General features: G+C 50.1%; 2 protein-coding genes across 7 annotated transcripts in view; one reads left to right on the top strand and one right to left on the bottom strand.

The window, feature by feature from the left end:
* Positions 1 to 25,184, bottom strand: part of LOC144174273 (uncharacterized) — a 299,423-nt gene that overhangs the window by 115,762 nt on the left and 158,477 nt on the right. For all 6 annotated transcript variants that reach the window (XM_077702880.1, XM_077702883.1, XM_077702877.1 and 3 more), the window contains one exon: positions 24,288 to 24,405. In XM_077702880.1, the coding sequence (XP_077559006.1) occupies positions 24,288 to 24,405 (118 nt within the window). The remainder of the gene's footprint in view (positions 1 to 24,287; positions 24,406 to 25,184) is intronic.
* On the top strand, positions 16,199 to 17,007 carry Ak6 (adenylate kinase isoenzyme 6). Its single transcript, XM_077702884.1, has one exon. The coding sequence runs from the start codon at positions 16,376 to 16,378 to the stop codon at positions 16,904 to 16,906; it is 531 nt and encodes a 176-aa protein (XP_077559010.1). The 5' UTR covers positions 16,199 to 16,375; the 3' UTR covers positions 16,907 to 17,007.

Raw genomic sequence — 25,184 nt, forward strand, 5'->3', positions numbered from 1 at the left:
CACCTTGGGGGTGCTGGAAAATTATGCCGTCAGTAAGCATTTTTCCGCACTGGAACTGACGGGAGCGTTAAAATCCTTGGCTCTCAGACTGTTTTGGAGCAGTTTGGCGCAATTTTTGCTATTTTCAAGCTTTTGGAGCAGCCTGGCGCAGGAAAACAAATTTGTATCAAATCTGCGCAATATGCGCAGCTGTCTCACCCCTGCTTGTCGCAACGGCTGCTGAAAATGGCTTCGAATAAAAGAGGCGACGCCACAAAATCGAAGCGAAAAATTCCTCGCGGCACTTGTGTCTGCATAACGCACTCGGCTCCTTTCTGGAGGCCTAGGCTCAGCTAGCACGCGAACTCACGTGTGCTTTTTTTTTTATTTCGAATGTGTTTTTATTTACTCATTAAGGCGGTGGACATTGCTCTCGCCGGACAATGGGGCACTTAAAAGCAAAACCTGCGGGGGTTCAATGATAATAATAATAATATTTTATTGAACCATCACATGTATACTTGACAATAGATACCCGGAGTAAACGCTGTTTTAAAGGGACCCTGCAACGCTTTCTTCAACTTTTTTTTTAAATCTTAAATACTTGCAGAACGTAGTCCCCCAGCACACCCAGTACTTAGATTGGGGAGTCATAAAGTATCTCAGCCAAAAATTACTGCTCTATGCCCATCAGATAACTTGTAAACCCGCTCAAAAGATTTTTCTGTCTTTCCCGGCCTTGGCGCTCTTCAACGGCTCGAACTACGTCACTAAGCCCATGTACCGGCTGTTGGCCGGTTTTCCTTCAGTTGCAGCAATGAACGCATTCGATAGCAACTTTAAAAATAAATCCACAAAAACAAAGCAGAAACGGAAGGAGTGTCTGCTGCGACGAGCAAATAACGCACTGCCGCCACGTGCTGGCGATAACAACACATTTCGCAGTGGTGCCAGACGCGAAGGAAAGAGTGAAAGCGTTTATCGAAAGCGTTGCAGGGTCCCTTAAAGACAGCCTGACTGGTTCACGCAACCGCAACATGTGGCTGCACGCACATGCCAAAATATACAGGAGCAAATGTGCAGGCATTGCAAATAACAGAGCAACAAAAACATTTTTTACAGGCCAATCTGAGAAAAGTCGGAGACGCGTAGACCTCTCATACGCTACATTCGGATTTTTTGAATGAGGCACTTTTGGTGGCTACTTGACTCCATTTTACTCGTGTAAACATCTGCTCTAAAGACCACGCTGACATGTTCGACTACAGCGCGGCGAAAATATGGACGAAAGTAAAGCTGTGCGTAAAGAAACGCGAGAAAAACGTAAGTAAAGAAACGAAAGTTTGTGTACCACGCGCGTTATATTGACGCCCGTGGTTTTCCCGCTCAGCGGCCGCGGTCTCAGCCTCGGGCAGAACGCGAAGCGTTCTTCGCACGGCAGCGGCGGCAAGCGGCGCGGACGACGATTTTCGCCCACATTATCAGCTAATTTCCCTCTTGCGCAACGTTTTTGGCGCCTTGAGTTTCATTTTGGAGACACGATACAACCGGTCGCTGGCGAGTTGGTTTTTTTCCAAGTCTACAGCTTGATTTCTTTCAAGATTACGAAGTGTAGGCCGCAGAATACAGAAACAGAGAACAGCCCGTGTCATATAACGTGTAGCAATAGTAGTAGTATCAACGTTCCTTTTCTCCCAGTGGGTAAAGGAGCGGGAGATGATGTTCTGCGTTGGTCTTGAGGTGATAACCCTCAAAAGGAAATTCAGATGATCTTGAAAAACGTTCTGTAGCCACCCGCGTCTCGCGACTGTTGCACATCATTCCGCAAGTACGCTTCGCAATCGAAAACCCGGAAGGATTGTGCGAAGTTTACGCCTTGCGATTGCGCCCGTGTGCTATCAATGTGAAGATGTTGGACGCAACAATGCCGGTGACAACAGCGGGCAGAAACTTGAGAAGGCGACAAACGGCTGCAGCTTATCTCTCGTTGGGAACCCCACAAGGATGGCTGCAGCGTTGCTGCAGCAGTCAAGAACAAGGGCAACTGGCGGCGTACATCAGGCAGCGGCTTGGAGACGAGAGGTTAATGGGAACACAAACAGGCCCCCGGACATATGCATAATAAAAAAATTCCCCGCATTTCCCCGAGGGGAAGAATGTGAAAGTGCGAATGCACGAGTTGAATTTGCGCGGTTCGGTAATGTTCGCGAAAGAGAGATCACACACACACACACATACACAACTACAAAGAAGAAAGATGCATTTATTCACAGACACCTATTTGTGTTTTCGTTGTACTTGATTGCTAGAGCGCATCTCAGCTTTGAAATTTCGTGTCAGTACTCCTTTAAGCGGGTGCATTAGCCCTTCTCACGCCCGATTCCTGGCCAATCCCCCACGTGGGTATGTGCCATGTCAGCAGGAACAACAACAAGAATGAGCCATGGGGACGCGGCCAGGCAGCGCGCGCCCATCTCCCCCCGTTGCTAGGGAAGACGAGGAGCGCGCGCACCCGCAGCTGTTGCTATGCGGACTACGGCGGCGGACGATTCAGGCTCGCTTAAAGGGGTCCTGAAATACCTTCCGCCGATGCATGGATCTACATGTAACCAAATAAGACAATGTATTAGCAATCTCCTCCCGCAAGAATTTTGTTAAAGCGATGAGTATTAGCTGAGAAATCGTAAATCAAAAACCGCGCATTATCGTCGCGCCGCGTTTCCTCCTCTTTTCAACTGTTGACGGCGCGCGAGCACTGCCTCCCATGATGCTGCGCTAGTCAGCGGTGACGTACTTCCGCATTACGCTCCTCCGACTGCCGTCTGCTACGTGCAAGTTTTGTTGACACCATGAATTCCGCACTCCGCTGAAGGATGGATAAACGAACGAAAAATCTGGCCGCATGTGTGCGGTGGCCTGGCCTTGCCCTTTCGCGGTGTGCGTTGCTGCAGTGCAGCACGTGACTTTTAATCGGCGGCGAACTCGCAGCCGCTGGGGAGGATCTTGCGCTCGGTCCCTTTCATGCACCGCGCACTGTTTATCCAAAAAGCGCCGTATCAGATGTGGCCCCGCTGGTGCCGGGTCTTATTTTGCGGTGGTGGTAATACCTGCCGGCGCCATGTGAAAAAGACATTTTAAGCCGATACAGAACCCGTGCACAAAACGCTTCAACCATGTGACCAGTTCAGCTTGGGGCGACGCGTGGTGGAGAGCGGCAACGTTGGCTAAACATGCTCCGGCGCGGCTCTGAGCTTTCTAGCGCTGGAGCGAGCGCCTTTCTTTGACGATCTCAAACATCGGTTGCCTTGGCAACAAGGCACAAACCACCCCAGAGGTCAGTTACGGTTGCGTGATCCCGGTTCAGCTTGGGGCCCCACCTCGCGGCATATGGGCACTGCAGGCATACTACTCACTCTCATTTGGAAGTGCGAGATGCGTTTGGCATTACAGGAGGCGATGGTGTGTGTGTTGTGGACGCCTTTGTTTCGCGATGAAATGCGACGTTGTGCTTCTACGGGTGGATAGTGCTTCCCATGGCCTGGATTATCTTTCTCGAGCGACGTACGACTCAACCTCGCATGGGGTATGTGCAGTGTGCGTGGCTAAAAGCCATCTCGGCTTGCGCGCCAGAGTTAAGTGACTTGCTGTTCGTCCCCGCAAACCGCGCGCGAGGTGAGTGCCGAATTTACGAGGGGCAGGAGGAGGCAGCCCATCGTCTGTCAATCGCGGTTCAGACTTGCAACGCATGTTGTGACGTTGTGTTCGTTCGAAACGCATCTCTGGATTGTTTTGAAGTGGAAAAAAATGTATCCGTCAAACCTGGGCATTCGGCTCAGGGCGTTCTCTGCGATTGCACGAAAGAAGTGCCACGGGGCTTCAACGCTTTCTTTATGGGGCGTACTCCGGTAAGAGAATATCCATGTCGTGTTATGGCCGTGTTGCATTCAATACGAACGGTTAAGCGTTTGTTTACACTTGTTTCGTTTGTCGTAAAATGTCCAAGCACTCCGGCACTACGCTGGCAGATCAGCCGGCGAGTCGACGCTGAGCAGACGACTCATCTCTTTGCCGGAAGTGCGTGAAAAAGCCGCCCAATAGCAGGATGTATAGCTCATGACGAACATCGGGAAATCGATGATGTAGACATGTGAAGATGGCGGCGTCCAAAAACACGAAGGAAAGGGTGAGAAAAAAGCGACAAACTTTGCAACAAAAGTGTGAGCTTTCCGCTGCGCGTAAAAGAGTAATACTTGGCCCAGATGACCTTGACGACCCAATCTAACGATTGCGCTACTTCATTTAGTGTGCTCAAAATGCCTTTCAGGGCCCCTTTAAGAAGTGCATTCGCACTTAAAATTGGCCGCGTATCTGCTCCTTTCGTTGCAAATGCAGTCAAAAGACGATAGTCTTTATCGGCTTTTGCGAAGTAAATGCCTCCCTTCGCTTTCCTGCTCACCTCTCATGTTGTTCCTCTTGCGTCAGGTAAAGACGCCAAAGGTTTGCTTAAATCATTTTACATTTCCCGCGTTCCACTGCACAGAACCGGGTGTCTCGATGCGAGCGCTGCCGTACGGCGAAGACGCGCGTTAATCGAGGCGCCCTACTTCAACGTTTATAGAACCGCGTTTACCTACTCCACGTGCGTTGCAAGCAGAACGTGGAACCTATCTAGTGTAACCTTGCGGAACTGTTGCCGGTTGATTTCTTAAAATGTCGCCAGAAGCTATAATGGCGCGGGTAATTCTAGCCACCTTAGCGCGGGCGACGGCGGAGTGAATTCTTTTTCTGCAGTTGATGAAGTATTTAATTTCCCAAAAGTCAAGCATGTTTGATTTTTTTATAAAGGAACACTGCAAATATCACTTCTGTATTGATTTGTTGTCTCATATTTGCGTAATGTCTTGTTCTTCTTCAAAAATGTTGACAAGTATGAACATTACACCGGACATAGACGGGTAGATTTAGCTGTGACTATATAAGACTATTGCGCAGGCATTGTTTCGCTTTGGCCGGGTGGCTGAATCGAGTCACAGACAGACAGACAGACAGACAGACAGACAGAACAACATTTCTGGGTTTAAGTAGCCCAAGAAAGACTATCGTCTTCAAAAAACCTTTCTCTCTATTTCTCCCCCTTTGGGACTTCGAAGCGCTCGTGATCCGTCCCGTAGTGCAGTTACGGGCCGGGTACTCGTGACGCCACGGCGTTGAACGGCTTCCGAGGCGCCACTAAATTGCTGAGCTTCTCGCGGGCCAACCTTCCCCAGCGGGAATGTGGCATCATGCGGTACACGATGCGAGAGCCATGTCAAAAAGGACAGGGCTCGATTCCAGTGTCTTTCCCGGATCTGCTGGGGGTCGTGAGCATGACGGTGCGTCTTATATCGCGTGCCTACACGCTGCAAGCCATCGCGTCTAGGCGGAACGAGCTAGAGCCCCCAAGAAGAGACGGCCGGTGCTCATGCAGCGAGCACGTCTGGCCTTGATGCTACGGCAGCTCCGCTGCCAGAACCCGGGAATAGTTGACCGGGTACCGGCGTTCAAGACTCTGCTCGATGGTCCGGCTTCAAGAGCGCTTCTTCCGATTACTGCGCTCGCAGCTCGTACCCGTGGATTGTGACGCGCGCTGCCGCAGGCCCAACTCGAGCACGCCCACCGGCAGCACTGCTGTAACGGCCGTTCAGCGCGGCGGGACGAGCAAGCGGGACGGAGATCACATTAGGGAACGCAGCCCATGTACCTAGTGGACGATGCTGCAAACTGTAAAAGAAAAAACTGGCCGGAACACAATCGCTCACACGGACAGCCATCACAGCAGCAAGCTGTGACAAACGGCTCACTCGAACGCTGCCCATCCACTGAACTGGGGTTACCCACATGGCAAGCGCCCCCAAGGAAACGCGGGCCTACTGGTCGACCCCGTCACCAGCACTGTGAGGAACACGCGAGAACAGCAATGAGGCTCCGTGCGACACTACAACCGCGGGAAAAGAATACGACGCTCAGTGAGGCGAAATCTTCAAGACCACACAATTTTGCATTAGCGGTCATTGGCACTGCATGGGCAGCCTATCATGAGGGCCCCCGTGCCGACATCAAGGCACCGGTGGGAAGGCCGCCGCTGGGAGCGGTGAACGCACAACCGTGGGTCAAGTGAGAAAATTGCTGTCTCGACCGAGGAAGCGGCAAGACACCGGGCAGCCGCGATGGAATTCGGCTCCGGCGCTCTGACGGCCTGGCGGGGACATGGCCGGCCTCGAGGAACCTCACTGACCCGACCGTCGTCCTGCAGAACCCAAGAGGGCCTACTCTCGCAAGCTCACGACCTCCCGGCTCGAATCGCGCAGTACCTGCAAGCCGCAGGTCGATGGGGGCAGCCGAGCCACGCTGTTCACGATGCCAAGAATGAACCGCGACCCTCAGCGCTTTCGCGAGCGTAGCACCGGCTGCTGTCCGCCGCCGCATCCAGGCCATGCATGTACGACACGAGACAGAAACGAAATGCGCACCAAGCCCGCTAGTTCAGGGGAACATCCCTCGGACAGGTTCTGCAATGGCAGTGATATGCGCGCCCACACAGGCATCGTGCAGGCCACCGTGCCCATCTCATAAACAAAATGGCTTCGAAAACGCGCGTCCGCCGATTGGAGTCGGACGCCGGGTCGCAACGGGTCCACTTTGTGGGCTCAACTCGTCCGGGCCGACGCCGGGGCCGACGACCGGCTCGGGCGCGTTCCCCTATAGGCACCTGGGGGGTACAATTAGGGGCCGGGACAGATGCGTCCGACCCGGAGCGTGGCGGGAGCGTGGCCCGCGACGACGTTCCGGACACTCAAAAGAGTCAATCAGTGCGCGACGGAAGAGCAGCAAACAGCGGGGCCCGCAGACACGACCAACCGCTCGAGAGCTTTGAAAAGGGAAACGGGAGGGGGCTGTTCCCGTTACAACGGGCCGCGGGGAAAGGCCCAAGGTCACGAACCCCTCCGGCTGCCGCCGCAGCCGGCGCGGAGGTCACTGGCACAGCCGGCCACCGCGGACATTCCTCCCCGCGAACGGCAGCTGAGCTGCTGCCGCCGCTGTCCGAGCCCCGGGTTCGACGCCCGCCGCCGTTACCTTTCGGGAGCGACCCGCCGGCGCGCCGACCGAGCGAAAGTACTGTTCCCGCTGGCGGAATCTGGGAGCTCGCGCACAACACGCGCCGCGACTAATGGCTACTCAAGGGTGACCGTCGAGGCAAAAGACGAGTCTGCGCAATTTGACAGCCTGCAGCGGTGATTAACTCTATTCCAGAACCGAGAGGTGTTTTATTTTTTCCTACAAAAAAGAAAACAAAAGCGAAACTTTCGAACTTTACGCTACATGATATCAGCTGCGACGTAAAAGGGAGAATACTAAGAACAGAACTTGTATGTGAACTACAGGTTTGTCAGGATGCAAGTGGCACGATAAAATGGAAAGGGAAACTAGATGCGCTACTGCAGACGCAGTTGTGTTTCTTGAGGGTATAAAATTTGGTGGCTGGCCGCCAATCCTCGTGACGTCATGCTGGCCAGAAAGTGGTACATCAGTAGCCACTGTTTCAGCGACATTTCCTAATATCTAGCTTAGTTGTTGAGAGATTGCGCTAATATCGGCATTATCGGTACTGAAACTAGGCAGCCTTTTGACAAAAATAAACACTTATTTTGTCTTCACGGCCCATTTAAGTAAGATTTAAACGGCAGTAACACCCGATTTCCCTCGGAATGGAACTTAGCACCGGCTTACTTCCCATGCGAAAAGCAGAATTCGAGGCGAAGCGCACATCGATAATTGTCTTTAAAAAGGCCACGAAGACAAAATACAACCTGGTTTAATTTGAAAGATCTAGGCTTCAGTACCTCACTCAGCCGCATTGCAGCCATGAAAGACATTTTTTTTAACCGAAAAAAACGCAATAAGTATTGTAACACTTCCAAATTTCGCGCTACAGTGACGTGTTATAGGCAACAGTGACGTCATATGCGCCAGTACTAAAACAAATTTAATACCCGCCCCACACGTACACGAGTGTTTAAGGCCTTAAGATACCGAATGACATAACTTTGGCAAGCATGTTGGTGATAATGACCAAAAAGAGAAATGCACTCATATTTTAGAAGTTTTTACGTAGAGAAAAACGCCTTATACAAGGGTTACAAATGTTTTTTGCGAAAGAAAACGTTATGAGAAATAGTGTTTTCTAAAAAAATGATGCGAGCCGTTTCTAAAAGTGGCTGCAGCAGCTGCCGTCACCTGCCAGCGATAGCCAAATCCGAAAAATTCAAAACAACCAGTAACAAGATGTTTTGCTTTTTGCCGCTGTTTTAATGAACTTCGTCTTCTTCAGAACTTAGCCACCAAAAGGGCACAAAAAAAGCCTTATTTCGAAGTTTAGCTACGTTTCCGCCTCAACACTCTGGTGCTGAGAGTTTCGTCGGTTTCATTTGGTGCTCATCGCGTTCGAGAGTAGGCAGATTTAAGGCGTTCGTGAAGGCGAATGAGTTGTGCGGAACTCATTAAACCAAAAATGACGTTAGAGCGAATGGTATTAGATTTTTGCGTGTAGCAGCGAATTAATGGCTCTAAAAATTAAGTCATTAATCCCCTATGTCATGTTTCGTGTTCGTGTGGCACGGGTATCAGTGCGTTAACTGCACGTTAGCATTGAAGTCAAACGAAACTCCCCCCTGCAATCGTTTGTTTAGTCATGCTTCTTAGCGATGGGTTAGTGCTGCGGCCGCCAATCGCACAAACAAGATTCGGTGACGGCACAGAAAAGTTGCCAGAAAGTGGCTAGGAGGTCGCCACGCATCGCAGGTTTTCTTTGTCTCCACTATTTGTCGGAGGTTTGCGATAAAATTGGCATCGTTGCTATCGGGGTGAAGGATCCGAACGTGCATTTTGTCTTCATGGCCCCTTTAAGTGCGGAGCACTTGGGAGGAGAGAAAGAATGAAGCTGACGAGGTGAGTGACCGCTGAAGATTTGGGCGCGTGTTGTAGACTGGTACATTCCAAGGCGATGCCATCGCACAGAGTTGCCAGTTGAACTCCTGTTGCCAGTGGCGTCCCGTGTGCGTTCAACGAAAGCAAGCAGGTTGCCCAGCTGAGTTGAGTAGTGACGGAAACCATTCATAAAAGAATAGATGCTCGAGGTTTACGGCAAAGGGAGTGGGGTCTCAAGCTATGTACAAAACAACCGCGATGCGGTGGCAACTGCCATAGATTCTGACCACAGCATAATAGACTGCTTGACTATTAAGAACACGAATGCCGAGGAAGCGGAGACCGGAGCAATAGCCCTTGCTTTCGCCCACGGTGAGAGGCAGCAGAAGAGCCTGCACATACTTACGGACTCCCAGCAAGCATGCTACGAACTCGTTAAAGGAAAAATACCACCAGTGGCAGCAAACATGCTGAACAAGATCAAGGGAAGACCACATGGGACGCACAGAATGACCTGGACTCCCGACCACGAGGGATTGCCCGAGAATCGACGAACCGGGCGGGTGGCAGCACGCCGCTTTTCACCCCACTTCCCAGCGGCTATGGGTAAAGACTGGAACCACTCGGGGCAACCAGGACATTCTTGCCGACCCCTCAAAAAAGGCTAAATGCAATGGAAGCCATTTCCCGGAGACGGATTCAAACAAATACTATCCAAACCTCCACAGGTATAGCCTCATGTAACCTGGTAAAATACCGCCCAGAATGTCTAACCTGCAGCAGCACTCCTACCATTTACCACATCAACTGGGGGTGCACAGCAATTGGCATGCAGACACAACACCAGAGAAAAAACTTGAGCTATGGGAGGCAGCCCTGGCCAGCTCGAGCCTGGAAGACCAGATTCAAGATTCATCTGGTCAACCTGGCCCGGGGGAAGGCGAGGCTCAGTGGAGCCCTGGACTAGGGACACCACCTATCAGCTACAGCAAAAGTCTTAATATAAGTTTGTTCTGCCTCCTCCTCCTCCTCAAGCTAAGAAGCAAAGTGATATTTGTAAAAAGGTACCATGTAGGCTAGTTTGTGGTAAGATACAAAGTTGGAAACAGCCAGCGCAAATTTTGACGAAGGACGGACAGAAACGCGCACCACAAGCGCTCACTATCAACTGATCGCTTCGTAGAAAGTTGCGAAAATAGACAGCACACTTACATAGATAGACACAACTACCGCGCGCAAAGTAGAGTGACGATGACTGCCTAACCTACCAAACAATTATGACGTTGCTGAAGTTATCGCCACATCCGTATTTCCCTGGCTTCCAAGAATTAGATTTCTTTTTGTGTGATCGTTATTGAAGGCTCACAACACAATTATCACAAGCTTTTTCTATCCTTGCAGCTTCAACGGGTTCCCTTGTGATTTGGCTTCTGCTCTTAAAGAATGTGGTTGTTTTATAAAACTTGGGGGGACAGCCGCCACAAAACAGACAGTATTGAGCAATATGAAATGGAACACAGGAACGCGTAGAAAACACCCTCAGACCCAGCTCAGAGTAATACGCAGCGGCCGCCGTCGGAACCAAACAACTGTTCCCATGCCCGCCGTGCATCTTATTGGCTTTCCGACGATACCATATTATCGGCGAAATGACGTAGGCTGCTGCTTTGTAGAAATGCCAGCGTGGTGGGAGTGCCAACAGTTAATGGAAGAGCGCCCTCCTTTCCCCCTTTATTTTTCACAGCGCCATCCGCGTATCGCTCCGAGTCTGTTTCGAGGCTGTTTGCCACGCGTTCCTGTGTTCCCTTTCATATTGCTCATAATAGTACAGCCCCACGTGGCCTTGTAATAGCCAACGGACGTTATCCCGTATTGAACGAACTTTTTCTTGTGCTTTCTGGTGCACTTGGTTTTCTTTGCGGACAGGATTGGTTTTTTTTTTTTTCTTAGCTGCATGGGACAATTTGTTTGGCGCCGAAAATACGACGTTACAGTCTACACGCTGACCAAACCTCAGGTTGTGGGAGAGCTTATGAAAGCGCGGAATCACCGCTATCTTTTTCCTGGGTAGAGTTGTCCCTGCAACACCTTCGTGGCGATCTGTGCAGCGTTTTAATGCGTAGCATTCTTTGCCGAGTACCCCCACAGCCAGGACAGTGTAACGCCCTGCATTTCGGCAAAAATGCAGATATCGCGTTTCACCTGTAATCGCTATAATGGCGCAAATAGAGAAAACTGGTCGCTCGAAATTTTGAAAAAAATAAAGAATCAGAAAAATACAAAAAAAAAACGAAAAATGGCGAAACGTGCAACGCCCTGCATTTCCACAATAACGCATATTCGAGAAAGTTGCACCGGTAGTCGTTATATTAGCGTAAATGGAGAGAATTGGTCGAACGAAATTTTGAAAAAATGATAAATAACAAAAATATGAAAAAAAAATACGGAAAATGGCAAACCGTATAATGACCTGCATTTCAATAATAACGCAGATATTGCTGAAGTTCCACCGATAATCTTTATATTAGCGTAAATTAGATAATTGCTACGCAGAAATTTTGAAACACAAAAAATAAGAAAAATAAAAAAAATGCACAAAATGGCTAACCGAAAGTTCCAAATGTAGTCGTTATAACAGCGTAGATGGAGATAATTGGTGGAACGAAATTTTGAAGAACTAAAAAACAAGAAAAATATTAAGCAATTACGGAATGGCAATCCGTATAACGGCCTGCATGTCCACAATTATGCAGATTTCGTGAATGTTCAACTTCTAATCGTTATAATAGCGTAAAAGGATGATGATGATGATGGTTAGAGTTTTTTGGCGCAAGGCCAGCCGGGGCAAAGAGCGCCAAACAGAAATAGCGTAAAAGGAGATAATTGTTCGGACAGGATTTAGAAGAACCAGAAACTTTGACTGTAAAAACTCACACTCATGACAACCGGCATAAGAATGCTACGCATTACTGATAATTCTCCAAATTTCTGCAGATTTATTTATTTATTTATTAAGTGCGAATGCACTTCTTAAGCGACCCTGAACCTGCGTCCACCGGCGATGTCCGCGCACGTGGAGATGGGCGCGCGCAGCCTGGCCGCTGACATGGCACATACCCACGTGGGGGATTGGCCAAGAATCGGGCGTGAGAAGGGCTAATGCACCCGCTTAAAGGAGTACTGACACGAAATTTCAAAGCTGAGATCCGCTCTAGCAATCAAGTACAACGACAACACAAATAGGTGTCTGTGAATAAATGCATCTTTCTTTCTTTGTAGTTGTGTGTGTGTGTGTGATCTCTCTTTCGCGAACATTACCGAACCGCGCAAATTCAACTCGTGCATTCGCACTTTCACATTCTTCCCCTCGGGGAAATGCGGGGAATTTTTTATTTTCGTTTTTCTAATCAGGCTTTCAGCCACGGACACGAGCGGAGGCCGGTGGTGCCCAGCGGTGCTGAGCCGGTCAATCTGCGAACGGAAACTTTCCTGGGTCGCTGTGCAGATGATTTCGCAAGTGCGTTCGTGAGACATGAGTGAGGTACGCTTGTTTTGACAAGTTTTGAGTGGGCTGAATGAAATGGTAACAAAGGCTTTCTTCCACGACGCTCACACAGCCAGCACACGCGACCCTTGTGGAAATGGATGCGCAGGTCTAAAAAAGCGGATGCTATCATTCTCCGGTCGCTAAAAAAGGTTCAACACAGGGTCGTTGTGGTCCAGTAAAATCACACATGATTAAAAAAATCATCAACAAATCTAAAAACCCAAAGAATATTTCAGCCTTTTCAGAGATCTGCCAGAATCTTGTCTCGAGCTGCCAGAGATAAATCGCTGAGGATTCACCGCAACAGAAATAAATCGCAACACGACTTTCTCTAACGCACCACATGAAGGCCGCAACTCCTACCTCGGAAACTGACAGCTCAGTGCAGTCGGCAGCATCAGCCAACAGATCAGAATAAGCTGGCGGAGGTCTGCTTATCGGTAGCCGCGCTGGCACGACTGCGAGCAGACTCTCTTCTCCGTTCCTGCGACGGCGAACCCCGTTTCCGCGTGCACGTCGACGTCGCGTAAACGGAAGGATTCGCTCGCAAGATAGCAGCGAAGAACGAACGAATGTGTGTGTCTCTGTGTGTGCGTGTGCGTGCGTGCGCGTGCGAGTTATGATGCGAGCTGGCTTTCTGGCTTTTCAACACAGAGCAGATCGACAGAAGGTCCAACACGGGCTTTCGCCTTCTCATTCTCAGAAAATTCTAAGCATCCGCCGTTATTTTTGTTTCACCGCGTCGTGTGAGACTAGCTTTTGGACGTGGGCAATTTCGCTTTGCACACAGTGGCGCTACTGACGTCAGCGCTCTCGGGCACTCGAGCAAATATTTGCAGTTCCACTTTTATCGACACTCAGCCGAGGACGCTGCCACCGCTCTTGCTGCCACAACGAACGGGGAATTCCTGACTGTCATCACTGACTCCCACACCGCCTGCAGGAACTTTCTGAATGGCCGCATCTCTCAACCCGCACTGAACTTTTTGCGACGAGCATACGATCTGATCAGCAGGCCACGAGTCCCTCGAAGGGAACGAGGCCGTGCTAGCTCATTCACACCGGGCAGCTTCCCAGCAGAAGGAGAACAACACCACGTCGTGGCCACCTCAAAGCCAGTACCACTCCACAAACACACCGAAATTCTAGCCCCCCACCCAAAATTGGCGCAGCTTGCACCAGCGGTGCAGGGCTGGAGAAACAGCAGAGCTGGCGGCCCCTCTCACTCCGTCCGTAGGGGACTCGGGTGTTGCACGTGGGTGCTGCACCCCCCATGGATTTCCGAACTTGCCGCTGAGAGATCTCCGTATCTTGCGTTTTAACAGAACAGCTGTTTAAGTTGGAAGTTCCGATGTTGAGCGTTACCAGAAAAAAAAAAACAAAAAAAAAACAACACCAAGATAAGAAACCGAGCGCGCGTGAGCGTGTGCCTCGTGAGGAGCGCCCGGCGTCGGCCAGCTCGACCTTCGAGAACACTCTGCCGAGCGCTCGGGCTCTTCTTCTCGCCAGTTCACGTGCGTTCGCGCCTGAAGTGGGGAGCAGAGACGGCGAGTTCGCGAAGCCGGTTGCCGCGGGCTCTAGCGCGTGCTGACGCGGCCCACTTTGGCAGAGATATGTGAAAACCTGCGGACAAGAGGATCCGGGCCGGCCAGTCATGGAGAATTTTCAGGGCAAGCTGGGAAATCCACGTGAGGTGCAAGAGCGGGGTCCCCGACGAAGGGAGACCAGCTCTGCTGCTTTCGATTCAAAAACGTCTCCCGTGGCTGGAATGGAGTTGAGCTAGGGGCCACCGAGGCTGGTTTCCTCCAAGGCCCCAAACAAGCCCACCTCTTCTGTATGGCACCTTCCGACGTACGACAAAATATTAAAAAAAAAAAAAACGCGGCAAGATAAATATAGCTGAAAACTGTGCCGCTTAATTCTTGAACCTAATTCTCAACCCCCGGCATATCCCCTGCATTTATTCTTAAGTAGGCAACCATGTTTTCTGTGCTCCAGCCAGCCTGCTCTTCTCCTGCATCACCAAATTCATTGTGAAGAAATTCGAGCCTTCACGGCTGCCGACGCAACTCGCTCCTGTGTGCGTCTGGCGGAAGTCGTCCTGCGAACTGCGGCTATGCACTCTGCCAAAAGTCGGCTTACCTGTCGCGAGCAGTGGAACAACAAAAAAGAAAAAAAAAGCGTTTGGGTAGCACTCTGTTTGTATGCTACCTTACACATTACACATTGCTTTTTAAAGCGAAACTTTATATGGCTAGGGTTACGCGCATGTCCCATATGCGCGAGTAAGTTCGAACTCCCGATGCACCAGGTGCTGCTGGTAGACGGACGTCCCGGTGAATGTTATTAATTGGCATTCTGTTCAAAACAGCGGTTTGGAACTCGGTTAACTTATTCGTCTCAGCACTGAGCACTTTCCACGCTCGCACTACTCCCCCTTTGTCGAGTCGCAATTAAGCGCTTACACGTCCAGTTTCCTCCGACTACTCGGGGCGGCGGTCCCGTCAATACAGATTTGGAATTCCGCTTCTGTCGTCATACAGCCTCACAAAGTAGAAGGCGCATGAATATGCAAGCAGGACCTCTCTGAATCACCCAAATTTTACTTTTAAGCGAACATTTGGTTCATCATACAGCTGAATTATGACTGCCTGCAGGCCACATTGCTAAATAAGCCCATGGAACTCCGAAAAGAACCCCCCATGTTTAACTGCAGGTGTCAGTTTACGCTTGGGTGCTTTAACTTCGCTGACATTCAGGAACACCATTGCAGCATTTGGAGGAATCGTATTTTTGCCCCAGCCGCACAACTGGAGCATGGGAACAAGCTAAACTTCGCCTCCTTCGATTTTTCACTTGTGGCTACCCATGGTGGGCTGCCGGAGGCATGAGCTAGCCACTCTCCTCCGGCAGCCTGAACGCTGCGACGCCTGAACTCCAGCAGTGTGGTCACGTGCAGGATACCTTTCATCTTCTTGAGGCCTCTGGCGCACAGCGGCCTCCTCGAACTGCCTGAGTGTTTCGGTTCGGCAGCCCAGCTGCTTTCACGGACGCCGCTTTCCCAACTGTTCTGATCACTTTTCTTATAACATTTTGATCACGCATATGTACCTTTCCTAACATCAAATGCAAAAAGTGTTCCCCACGTTTTTTTTTTTTTTTTTCCCGTCAACAGCGAGACGCTTACCTCAAACACAGCCTCAGAGAGACGAAATTTGAATTGCATAAGCCGCGCTTATAAGGGTTCTCGAACAATTTTCGGCGCCAACTAGGGCGTTCTAGCGCAAGAAACCTGAATTCGTGCTTTTAAATTAACGGAAAAGAAAAACCGTGTTCGAAGGTGTTGTTTCTAGGCCTGCGCTTCAAAGCGTCTGTTTTGAGCCACATCGCCGAGTACGTATGCGGACGCGCGAACTTCAGTCGTCCGCTACTTGCTGGGGCGAGTGGAAACGCACGCTTTTGGAACGCACCCTACGCAGCCCTACGTGCCTCGCCGCCCGCGCCATGCCCTCGGTCGCTTCTGCGCGTTGCGCAATCCAATCCAGAGCAGACGGAGCGCAGACCTCCGTGGCGCAGACGTTGGGCCAAGTGGCGCCTCGTGGCCCGGAGAGAAGGAATCAACACAAAAGTGCGAGTACGGTGGCGCCATCTCACCGCTGCGAACAACAGTGTCGCGGCGACGGCAGCGCCGCGATGCAATGCGGAAGCAAGAAGTGGGCCACGTGACGGCAGCCACTGTGGCGCCAGTGATGCGCTGCTGCGTCGGGCGAATTTCACGAGTCCTCCATGTCCAAGATGGTCGCGACACGTGGTTGTTGAGTCAGGAGCATCAGGAGCGTTGCGTGTTCTGCTCGTTCTATCAGCGGCTCAGTCCCGAGAGCAGCCATGGCGCGCCGGTACCTGCCCAACATACTGATAACCGGAACCCCCGGCACGGGCAAGTCTACGCTGTCGTCCGAAGTTGCGCAGCGCACGGGCCTGGATTGGCTCAACGTGGGCGAGCTGGCCCGAGAGAACGACCTCTTCGACGGGTACGATGAAAAGTACGACTGTGCTGTGCTTGACGAAGACCGCGTGGTCGACGAGCTTGACGAAAAGCTTTCGCAGCAGGCCGGCGGCAACCTCGTCGAATACCACGGCTGCGACTTCTTCCCCAAGCGTTGGTTCGACGTTGTGTTCGTGCTGCGCACAGACAACACGCTCCTCTACGACAGACTGCGGGCCAGGGGCTACACGGGCAAGAAACTCGAGGAGAACGTCCAGTGCGAGATCTTCCAGACGATTCTGGACGAAGCGCGCGAGGCCTACGACAACAACGTCGTGTTCGAGCTGCCCAGCAACACGCCCGACGACATGGAAGACAACTTGGACAAAATCTGCGCCTGGATTGAACAGTGGCGCAACGCGAGCCGGTAGCCTCGGAAGAGCCAAGCTCTGACTGGGCGACAGAAATGAACTGGACTGAAAGCCGAGCCCTTCTCTCCTTCCTTCTGTGCTTATAAATGTTTTTTCACGGATCCCGTGTTGTTAACCCGCTGTGCGCGGAAGCTTGCCCCGGCTTGTGGCAAGCAGAAATGCCGACCTGTACCACCCAAGTTAAACGGGTTGCTTGGAGAATGGTAGAGTCTGCGTATTTCTGCCGAAAAAGTACGGCAGCGCACAAAAGTTAAGGTGAAATTAGGATTCCTAGCACAACTTTCTCTTGGCACGCTTGAAGGTCATGTTTTGTGTAAACTAGTGTCTGCATAAGCGCACACCGCGATGTTAACCGACTGGCAGCAGATGCCATCGTTACTGAGTTATGCAATTACTTTGGTGCATTACATTTGAGCTGCAGCCGAATAGGAATTGGCGGGTCTGCCATGAGCTTCTGACGGTAGCTGTCATTGATGCTGGCTAATCCACCCTAGTGGGTATGGTATTAACTTTGTGTAGCCTTAACACTTAATGTGCGGTTACCCCAACACTGAGCCCATCATAAGCTGATTGTACCTTGCAACATTTGCCAACCACCTGACTTGCATTCAGGACGCCTTGCGGTCAACTTGCAAATGTTCCGGATTGATTTCGCCAATTTTCTTTTGATCTCGGCTTACTTGTGTTTTCTGTGTGTTACCCACCATATTAGGAGCCACTTTGCAGCTAAAGACAACAGACAACTGCTTTCACACTAGGAGGTACAGCAGTTATATGCACTCCAGAAAATGTTCCCATTGGCCTGGGCCTGAGATACACAGCTCACTGCACTGAAGGTGTACAGATTAACCAGTTCAGGTCGCCTGGGAATCTGCGAGTTGTGCCATGCAAGGCTGGTTTTGTACTCGGCCTCCATGAGACTTGCAGCTACCAGGAATCGACCTCGTGCACAGTGCAAATGACTGGGCAGCTTGTCATCAACCTGCCGCAATGGTTTAAGTCTGCCTGACAACACTGCAGTTCAGAGTTGCACCAATAGTGCGTGCCAGTTTGTGCGCTTTCCGGGCCACCTCTTGGGCGTGGAGGCATCTCACTGCCACTGTGACAACTGTCACTCGTGCAGTGTTGCCCACAGATGTGTATTGGCCAAAGCGTTCCCAGGCATGTGCCACAACGTGTACAATGCTGCTGCCTTGAGTAGCTCTTGCTGCAAAGCACACAGAATGCTGATGCCATCCAAGCGTATTCACACAGTGAATGGGCCCCAAATTCTTGCTCATCAGAAAAGGAAATGATAGTTTCATGTTTTACATGCATACACACCCTGTTATATATACCCTGTTAGCTCGAAGTGGGAAAAAAAAAAAACTAAATTCAATTTGAGTGAAACTGACACTAAAAAATAGACTAGCGGCTGCGTATTTTGGAATGTATGCGACTCCTCTGGCACTTGCTGCAATAGTGACTATGCAGCTAGAGAGTTTATTTTGATTGATTTATTGATTGAATGTTAGATTGCAATATTGACATAGTTACCTGGCCTGCAAGAAAATTAGGAACAATTGCATGTAACGCAAAGATGGGAAGCTCAAAAAAGTATCTCTCTACCCGCCGTGGTGGCTCAGTGGCTAAGGCGTTGTGCTGCTGAGCACGAGGACGCAGGTTTGATTCCCGGCCGCAGTGGCCGTTTTTCTGATGGAGGCGAAAAGCGAAAACGCCCGAGTGTGCGAGATTTTGGCGCACGTTAAAGATACTCAGGTGGTCAAAATTAATCCGGAGCCCTCCACTACGGCACGCCTCGTCACCTCCATTGTGTCGGCGCTTTAAACCCTACAATCATCAAAAAAGTATCTCTCCTCTATTCCTTGTGTTGACAGCCCATACGATGCAGAGGAGGGACATGGACTTGAAGCACATTTCATTGATCTCTGGAGTTGCTGTACATACCGGCGGCGAGGCACATGCACAGGAATGCTGGAAATCTGTCACCGATTGATGCAGGATGCCTGGTCGTCAGCCGTACGCAAGGCAAACGCTTCTGCATTTCGTTTCATTATAACCGAGGCTTCTGTGCTGAAACATTAATTCTTAGTTATTGACCCTGCAGTCAGCGTCCTGGCCTTGTAAGCATTAAAAAGTCGTGCCACCTGAAATAATACATCGTGGCCCCTTGGCAGTTGAATCAGGAGGCTGTGGTTGCCTCTTCGAGTGTGTGCAGCATTGTTCGCGCCTGCGTGACGACTTCCCTGGCATAGCAATGACTGGATTAGCCCTCGATCCTCTTGCTAGATGTGCTGCGCTCTGCAGGGCAAAAGGCTGGAGACAGTTCCTCAGGACGACGATGGGGAGGGCCAAGGGTGCAAGGCCAGGATGGGTGTTTAATTTCTGAGCACCACTCGTGTGCTGCTAGTGAAAAATGTGGCTTCCTTAGATCCATGCAACCAAACGGTGCGGTCAGAAGCCATGGGCGAGATTATTCCTGGCAGGCAGTTCACCAGACTGCACTGTGCACGTGCTTGGCAGCTACATGACAAAAGTGTAGGTAGCCAACTGCTGTTTTTGGAGCACTTAACTTGCGCTACGACTAGCCCTGGAGTACAAGATGTGTAATGACAAGTCTAAGAAGAAACTGCTGAGCATGTCGCTTGAAACCGCTGCGATGCGGCACTGCCGGTGGCCATCCAATCAAGGAGGTCAGTGACAGCCCTCCAGCTGGGAGGAACTCTGGTGACTGAGCGGCAATGATGGACTCGGCCATGTGGCGGGTGCAGTGATGCTTTCTGTTCTTCTATCTGGTCGGAGCACTCGCAGTGCTGACCGGTTGCAAAGGGCATGATCACTAAATTGTCATCATGAGCCGCTGCCTTGCAGGCTATTCACTACATGGTGATTCGTTATGCCTAAGGCATGTAATTTGTAGCTGAGGTACACAAATTCATCAAGAGCAATCAAGAGTCCTGTGTTGTAGTTTTTCTCGTCCTTGTTTACCAGTCAAGTTTAAGCGCTTTCCATTCAAGCTATACATCAGCTAAATTGTGCTGGTGGCCTGTGGCGCCAGCGCTACTTTGTGTCGCTGGTTTGTATTCTTTCTCGGACGTGCGCAATCTGCTATCGTACTTCTTCCTGGCACAAACATGCCGTGGCTTAGTTTCAACTGAGTGAATGAACTGCGACGACCCGCTGGCGACCGGCCGACCAAACGCTGGTCCGACTGATTCTGTCCAAGGGTCAGCGAGCCATGCAGTAGCGCAATCAAGCCAAGCCATCTTGTTTTGATGCCATTTGAAACGTCAGAGGAAATCGGCAAGGAGGATGCAAAGAGGAGGACAGAATTTCCGAATTGATTTTTCTACTCGATAAAGTCGTGTAAATGCTGCGAGAGTGGTTGAAACTTGGCCTAGAGACTCCAGACTACAATTTGCGCTAGTAATCCCACAATGTTTACAAATCACTTCAGTGTCCTTTTGATGTGCATCAAAATCTGGTACATATGGGCACTTGCGAGTTTTTTAGTCTCTTTGTTAAAATATGGAAAGTTTAGAGGCAACAGTCAAATGAAAGCCAACGGAGCATAACTGACAAGCTTTAGGAAACGCCAACTCAAGAGCCGCTATAAGTGGCTCAAAAACTGCAAAACCACCAGATAATATTCTGTTGAATAAGTAATGTAAACGTTATTTGGTCATAAATCTTTAATCTTTTAGAATGCTTTTAAAGGGCAGAGAGAGAAATTCAATAAAACAGGTTGGTACAAATATGCATTGACATGCTCTAGGCGTGTTGTTATATTTGATGCTTGATCGATCATCCTAATGCATTTTTCTTACTGTCTGCATATGATTGATCGACAATCTCTGATCACATTTAGAGGAACACAGCTCTACAAAGGAAAAAAGATGCGACAAAAAATAAGAAAAGAAGAACTGCAGGAGTTCAGGAGAATATACATCCGAGGATTAAAAAAAAAGTACCACAAAATTGTAATCAGGCACCCCGACCCTTACAATTTGGTGCACTCTTCATATGGCAGCAGTGCACGGCCCAGTGTGTGTAAAATGGCGTCCATTGTGGAAGTGTGCAAAGGTATCCCTGTGCATGTCCCTTCTATTCACAGGAATTGCAAACGAGCTGAACTCGCCGGCTTCAATGGCTGTTGGACCCCAAGATCCGGGACAGCAGGGCACCAGATGTGCCCACTCCTTGGCCCACACCCTCAGCAGTTATTAGATGCTTTCAACAGTGATGAGAAACATGAGTGCACATTTTAAAAATGCGGCTGCCGTGCTTGAACTGCAGTCGCAACTGAAAGCCAGGGCTGCCCATTTGCGGTGCCTCCTGCTTACACATAATCAGGATAGGCATACACACCATGCGCACTTTTGCCGAGTGTGACAGAACACTAGAGCTGTGGGCCATGCTCTGGTCAGCACCACTGGGTGACCAGTCGAGAGAACAATGAGATGCCACCCAAGCTCATGCTGGTCATCGAGTGCACAAGGACTGTGGGAAGAAGGCGCTGAGGAATCGCAGCTCGCACGAAGTGCAAGCGGCAGGGCCAGTTGCAGTCAAGGCAGGAAGCCCCACTCGTCTGCGTTACCAGTCATCATCATTCCCAGCGGTGTGGTCGTCCCCTCTGCCAGTGGCACCACTGGACCGGCTAACAAGGACCATTTTAGAAGCTGTTTCCTTGGTTTCCTTGTCTGCAGCTAAGAAAAATCTGCGGGTAAAATTTTTTCTGGTTCAGACACAAAAGACACCAATTTTTTTAAATTCCGAAGGTAAACCTCTAAACACACACATAAGAGTCGACACCATGTGAGTGAGTTTCTTGCAGTAGACATGCAAAGCTCTTCACATATGTGCGTCTTGTGTGCCTACTAATTTCATTGGTCAAGGAGGCTTCTTATCAGAAATGAGCAGTTGATAAAATCATAGACTCCATATCCTTCTGGAGACTTTGCCTTGCTGTGTGCTTAGGCTATTACAATAACTCTCAGCACTCGCCTCCTCCCGATGAGAAGGGAAAATGCTGCCTCAAGCTCCCTAGCATGTTCCAATGGGGCCGATGCCCTTTCGGCGTTAGTACGGACATCCATGAATGCTTAAATGTTCATGGTTCTACCTAGCAGTTCCCCGTGGGAAAAAAATATGTGATCTCAAGAGCGCACAAGATCAGAATTGGGCTATAGCATGCACGCACACACCCCAAAAGTTCTGTGGGGCAAAACAGATGTTGAGTGTAGCAACCTGCCTTTTTGTATGCCGGGCAGTCTGGTGGGTGTATACTGAAGCTTGCGAGCCGTAAATAATTCTTCGTGAACAGCGCGTCCCTGAAACTTGGTATCACACCGCCATCATTGCTTTGCCAAGACACCCACCCTTGTCGGCCGGTTAAAAAATCGTGTGGGGAGGGTGCTAAAGGATGCACAAGTGATCTGGGCACTGGGGGTGAGATCTGTCAGCACAGCTGGAGAAGGTCCTCGCATGTTGAATGCTCTTCTTTACATACGTATGCTGTAACAGCGCGGTGCAAAAAATATGTACTAAAAGCCCGATATTTCTGTGTTAAAGAGATTTCAAGCAGTGCACTTTATCGCAGTGCAAAGCAAACTTGTCCCCACAGCCTACGATCTGCAGGATGTTCCCAAACCAAAGACATGCAGTAGGCCATTGCCAACCATCCTAAACAATTGCCTCTCAGTGCTCTATGTTATATTCCTGCTTTCCATTGTACAGTAAACCTCATTACAAGTCCCCGGAGTAAATTTTTAACTACTGCATTTACTCGTGTAATAAACCCACTCGTGTAATGACCCCCCCCCCCTCCCTTTATTCTTGAGAATTCACTTTTTGTGCTACCTTGTATAAAAACTGCGGCTTGAACAGAAAAGGTACTGTTCAATATTTTTATCGCAGTGTGATTGCTTTGCTGAAGCCGTCGACGATCAAAGTAACTGAATAGTATCACACCACAGTACCGGCAAAAACACTGAAAAAGCATTATAACAAAAAAATTATGAACACTAGCCGGTGACGCGAGCACAGATGCCACAAAGTGCGCGCTAGTGGAACGCCATCTTCCGAACACAAAACAAATCTTTAATATAGCACCATAGAAGTGCAGCGGCATGCGAACAAAGCAACAAATGCACTCTGCATTCCACATTTCTTCCCTGCTGTGTGCTGTCTTGAGACTTTGTCATTTCTGTACACATTTTTGTTCAACTGTGCTCGGACATTATTTTGTCCTCTTTAACGTACAATGGGCCGGTACACGAGCTGCAGGGCCGGCTTTAAACTGAAGGTGGTGCAGAATGCATTGATGCATATGCACCTCGTGGCTCGGTGGCACCCAGTGCATGTATGGTGACTGGGGGCTCAGCTTCTGCCATCGCTGCTTGTTGTCGTATCGTCGTGGACAGGCCATCTTGAGGGGTGTGTCTGCAGCCAAATGCAGCAGATGTGCACTGACACCGGTGTGATCTCAGGTGGCCTGACCTCCGCGTTGCAGCCGCTCGACATCTTGATCAACAAGCCCTTCAAGGACAATGTGCAGTGGCTGTACACAGAGTGGATGGCTGAGGGCAATTACGACCCAACCCCAGCTGGGGAAACAAGGAGACTGTCCATCGACATGCTCTGCCGATAGATACTGGAGACATGGAGCGGGATTCCCTTTGACCTCATCGTCCGCAGCTTCATTCAAAAAGACAGAAATATCCAACGGCCTTGACAGCACGGAAGATGATGCGCTGTGGGCCGACAATAACCAGGAAGCCGCAAGCGACTTCAGCGAGGAAGACAGCTGTGATGGGAAGTAGGGGGACAAACCGACACGCCAGTAGCACATTGCGGATAAAAAAGCAGTTCGGTTACATAATTCCGTCAGTGTTTTTAGTGAACAGGGAAGATTTTGATAGTGGTTCTCTTACCATCTAAGTTGTATGAAGTGAAGTGCTTCACCTCCAGCAGTTGGAAAGGTGGCCTATACAGTCTGCAAATGCCAAAACTACTATTTATGGCTTCTCTCTCCCATACCAGGTGATTTCCTGTAGACATGTTAGAGACGCTGGTGGTCTGACTACTCCTTGACGCTTTTGGAATGCTTGGTAGCAAGAGACATGCACCCCAGGCCCCTTGAGTCTCTCTCGTAATGAGGGTGGCTGGCCCAGGGCTGCAGTGGCCCCTTTTCTCCTCCTCCTGTTCCTAGGAGCAAGCTCTGGGGAGCTCTGACCAGGCAACCCAAGGAGCCGTCACAGCCAGAGCCCAGGACGTCCCACCTACCCCGAACCCAATCTTAAATGAAGTGGCACTACCACCACCACTACTATGTACTACTACTACTCTCAGCGGCTCGCGGGCTGCCACAGCAAGCACTCACGTGGGCTGAGCTGGGTCAAGCTGACCACGTCCGCCGTGCTGTCTGGAAGGTGGCTGGTGGCACTGGAACTGGGCCGCTCAACCTTGACGCACGTGCCGGGCTCTATCTTCACTGTCACCTGCAACACAGCAGAGGCAACAGGGGCTAAGAACGACGCCCTCCCAGGGGCAAGCAACATCAGGGAAGGGGGGGGGGGTAAACAAGGAGCCCCAGCCAGTACTCGTGGGGATTGTCAGTAAAGCGGGAGTAATTCCAGTGCAATTTGGAGTAATTCCAGTGAACTGAAGTGGAATTACTTCAGTGAGTAATTCCACTGAAGTAATTCCAGTGCAATTTGGCAGAGTGGCACTCTTAGGCTTCCACACAGCTTGCTGCAACTCGGTGTGAGAAATTGGGCTGCAAATTGGCACAGTGGGCGTGACAATGAAAAGCCCATGCTGTGCATGAAGCAGCTCGGAGCCAGTGTGCACCCGGTGTTAAGAATTTCAGAAATAATCTCGCCTTTAATTCTTCAGGAACTGGTAAGACCATACAATATGGTCACAGGTGATGTGTATTCACAAAACAAAAAATTGCGCAACCCCTTCCCAAGCGAGTTCAGCTTAGTTACAAACAATTTGAGCTTATACATATAACTTCACCTTCAGGCACGCTATTTTCTCATACGTATACATGAACCCTAGAAAGTGCGGAATTAACTTTTACTTGAAATGTTTATTTAGACACAACTTCCGGGTGTATTTAACATGTTTCCTGACAAACCAAAATATTTTAGGTTGTTGAGGATGCCATAGCACCAAGCAGTGTCATAAGCTTTTCCCAGGTCAAAAAATACTGTTACACAACACTGTTTGTGAACGAAGAGTCTCTTATGTGGGATTCCAAGGCTACAAGAGT

Source organism: Haemaphysalis longicornis, unplaced genomic scaffold, assembly GCF_048455015.1.
Source record: "Haemaphysalis longicornis isolate Haplotype H1 unplaced genomic scaffold, Haemaphysalis longicornis Haplotype H1 scaffold_3, whole genome shotgun sequence".
NCBI classification, from domain to species: Eukaryota; Metazoa; Arthropoda; class Arachnida; order Ixodida; family Ixodidae; genus Haemaphysalis; species Haemaphysalis longicornis.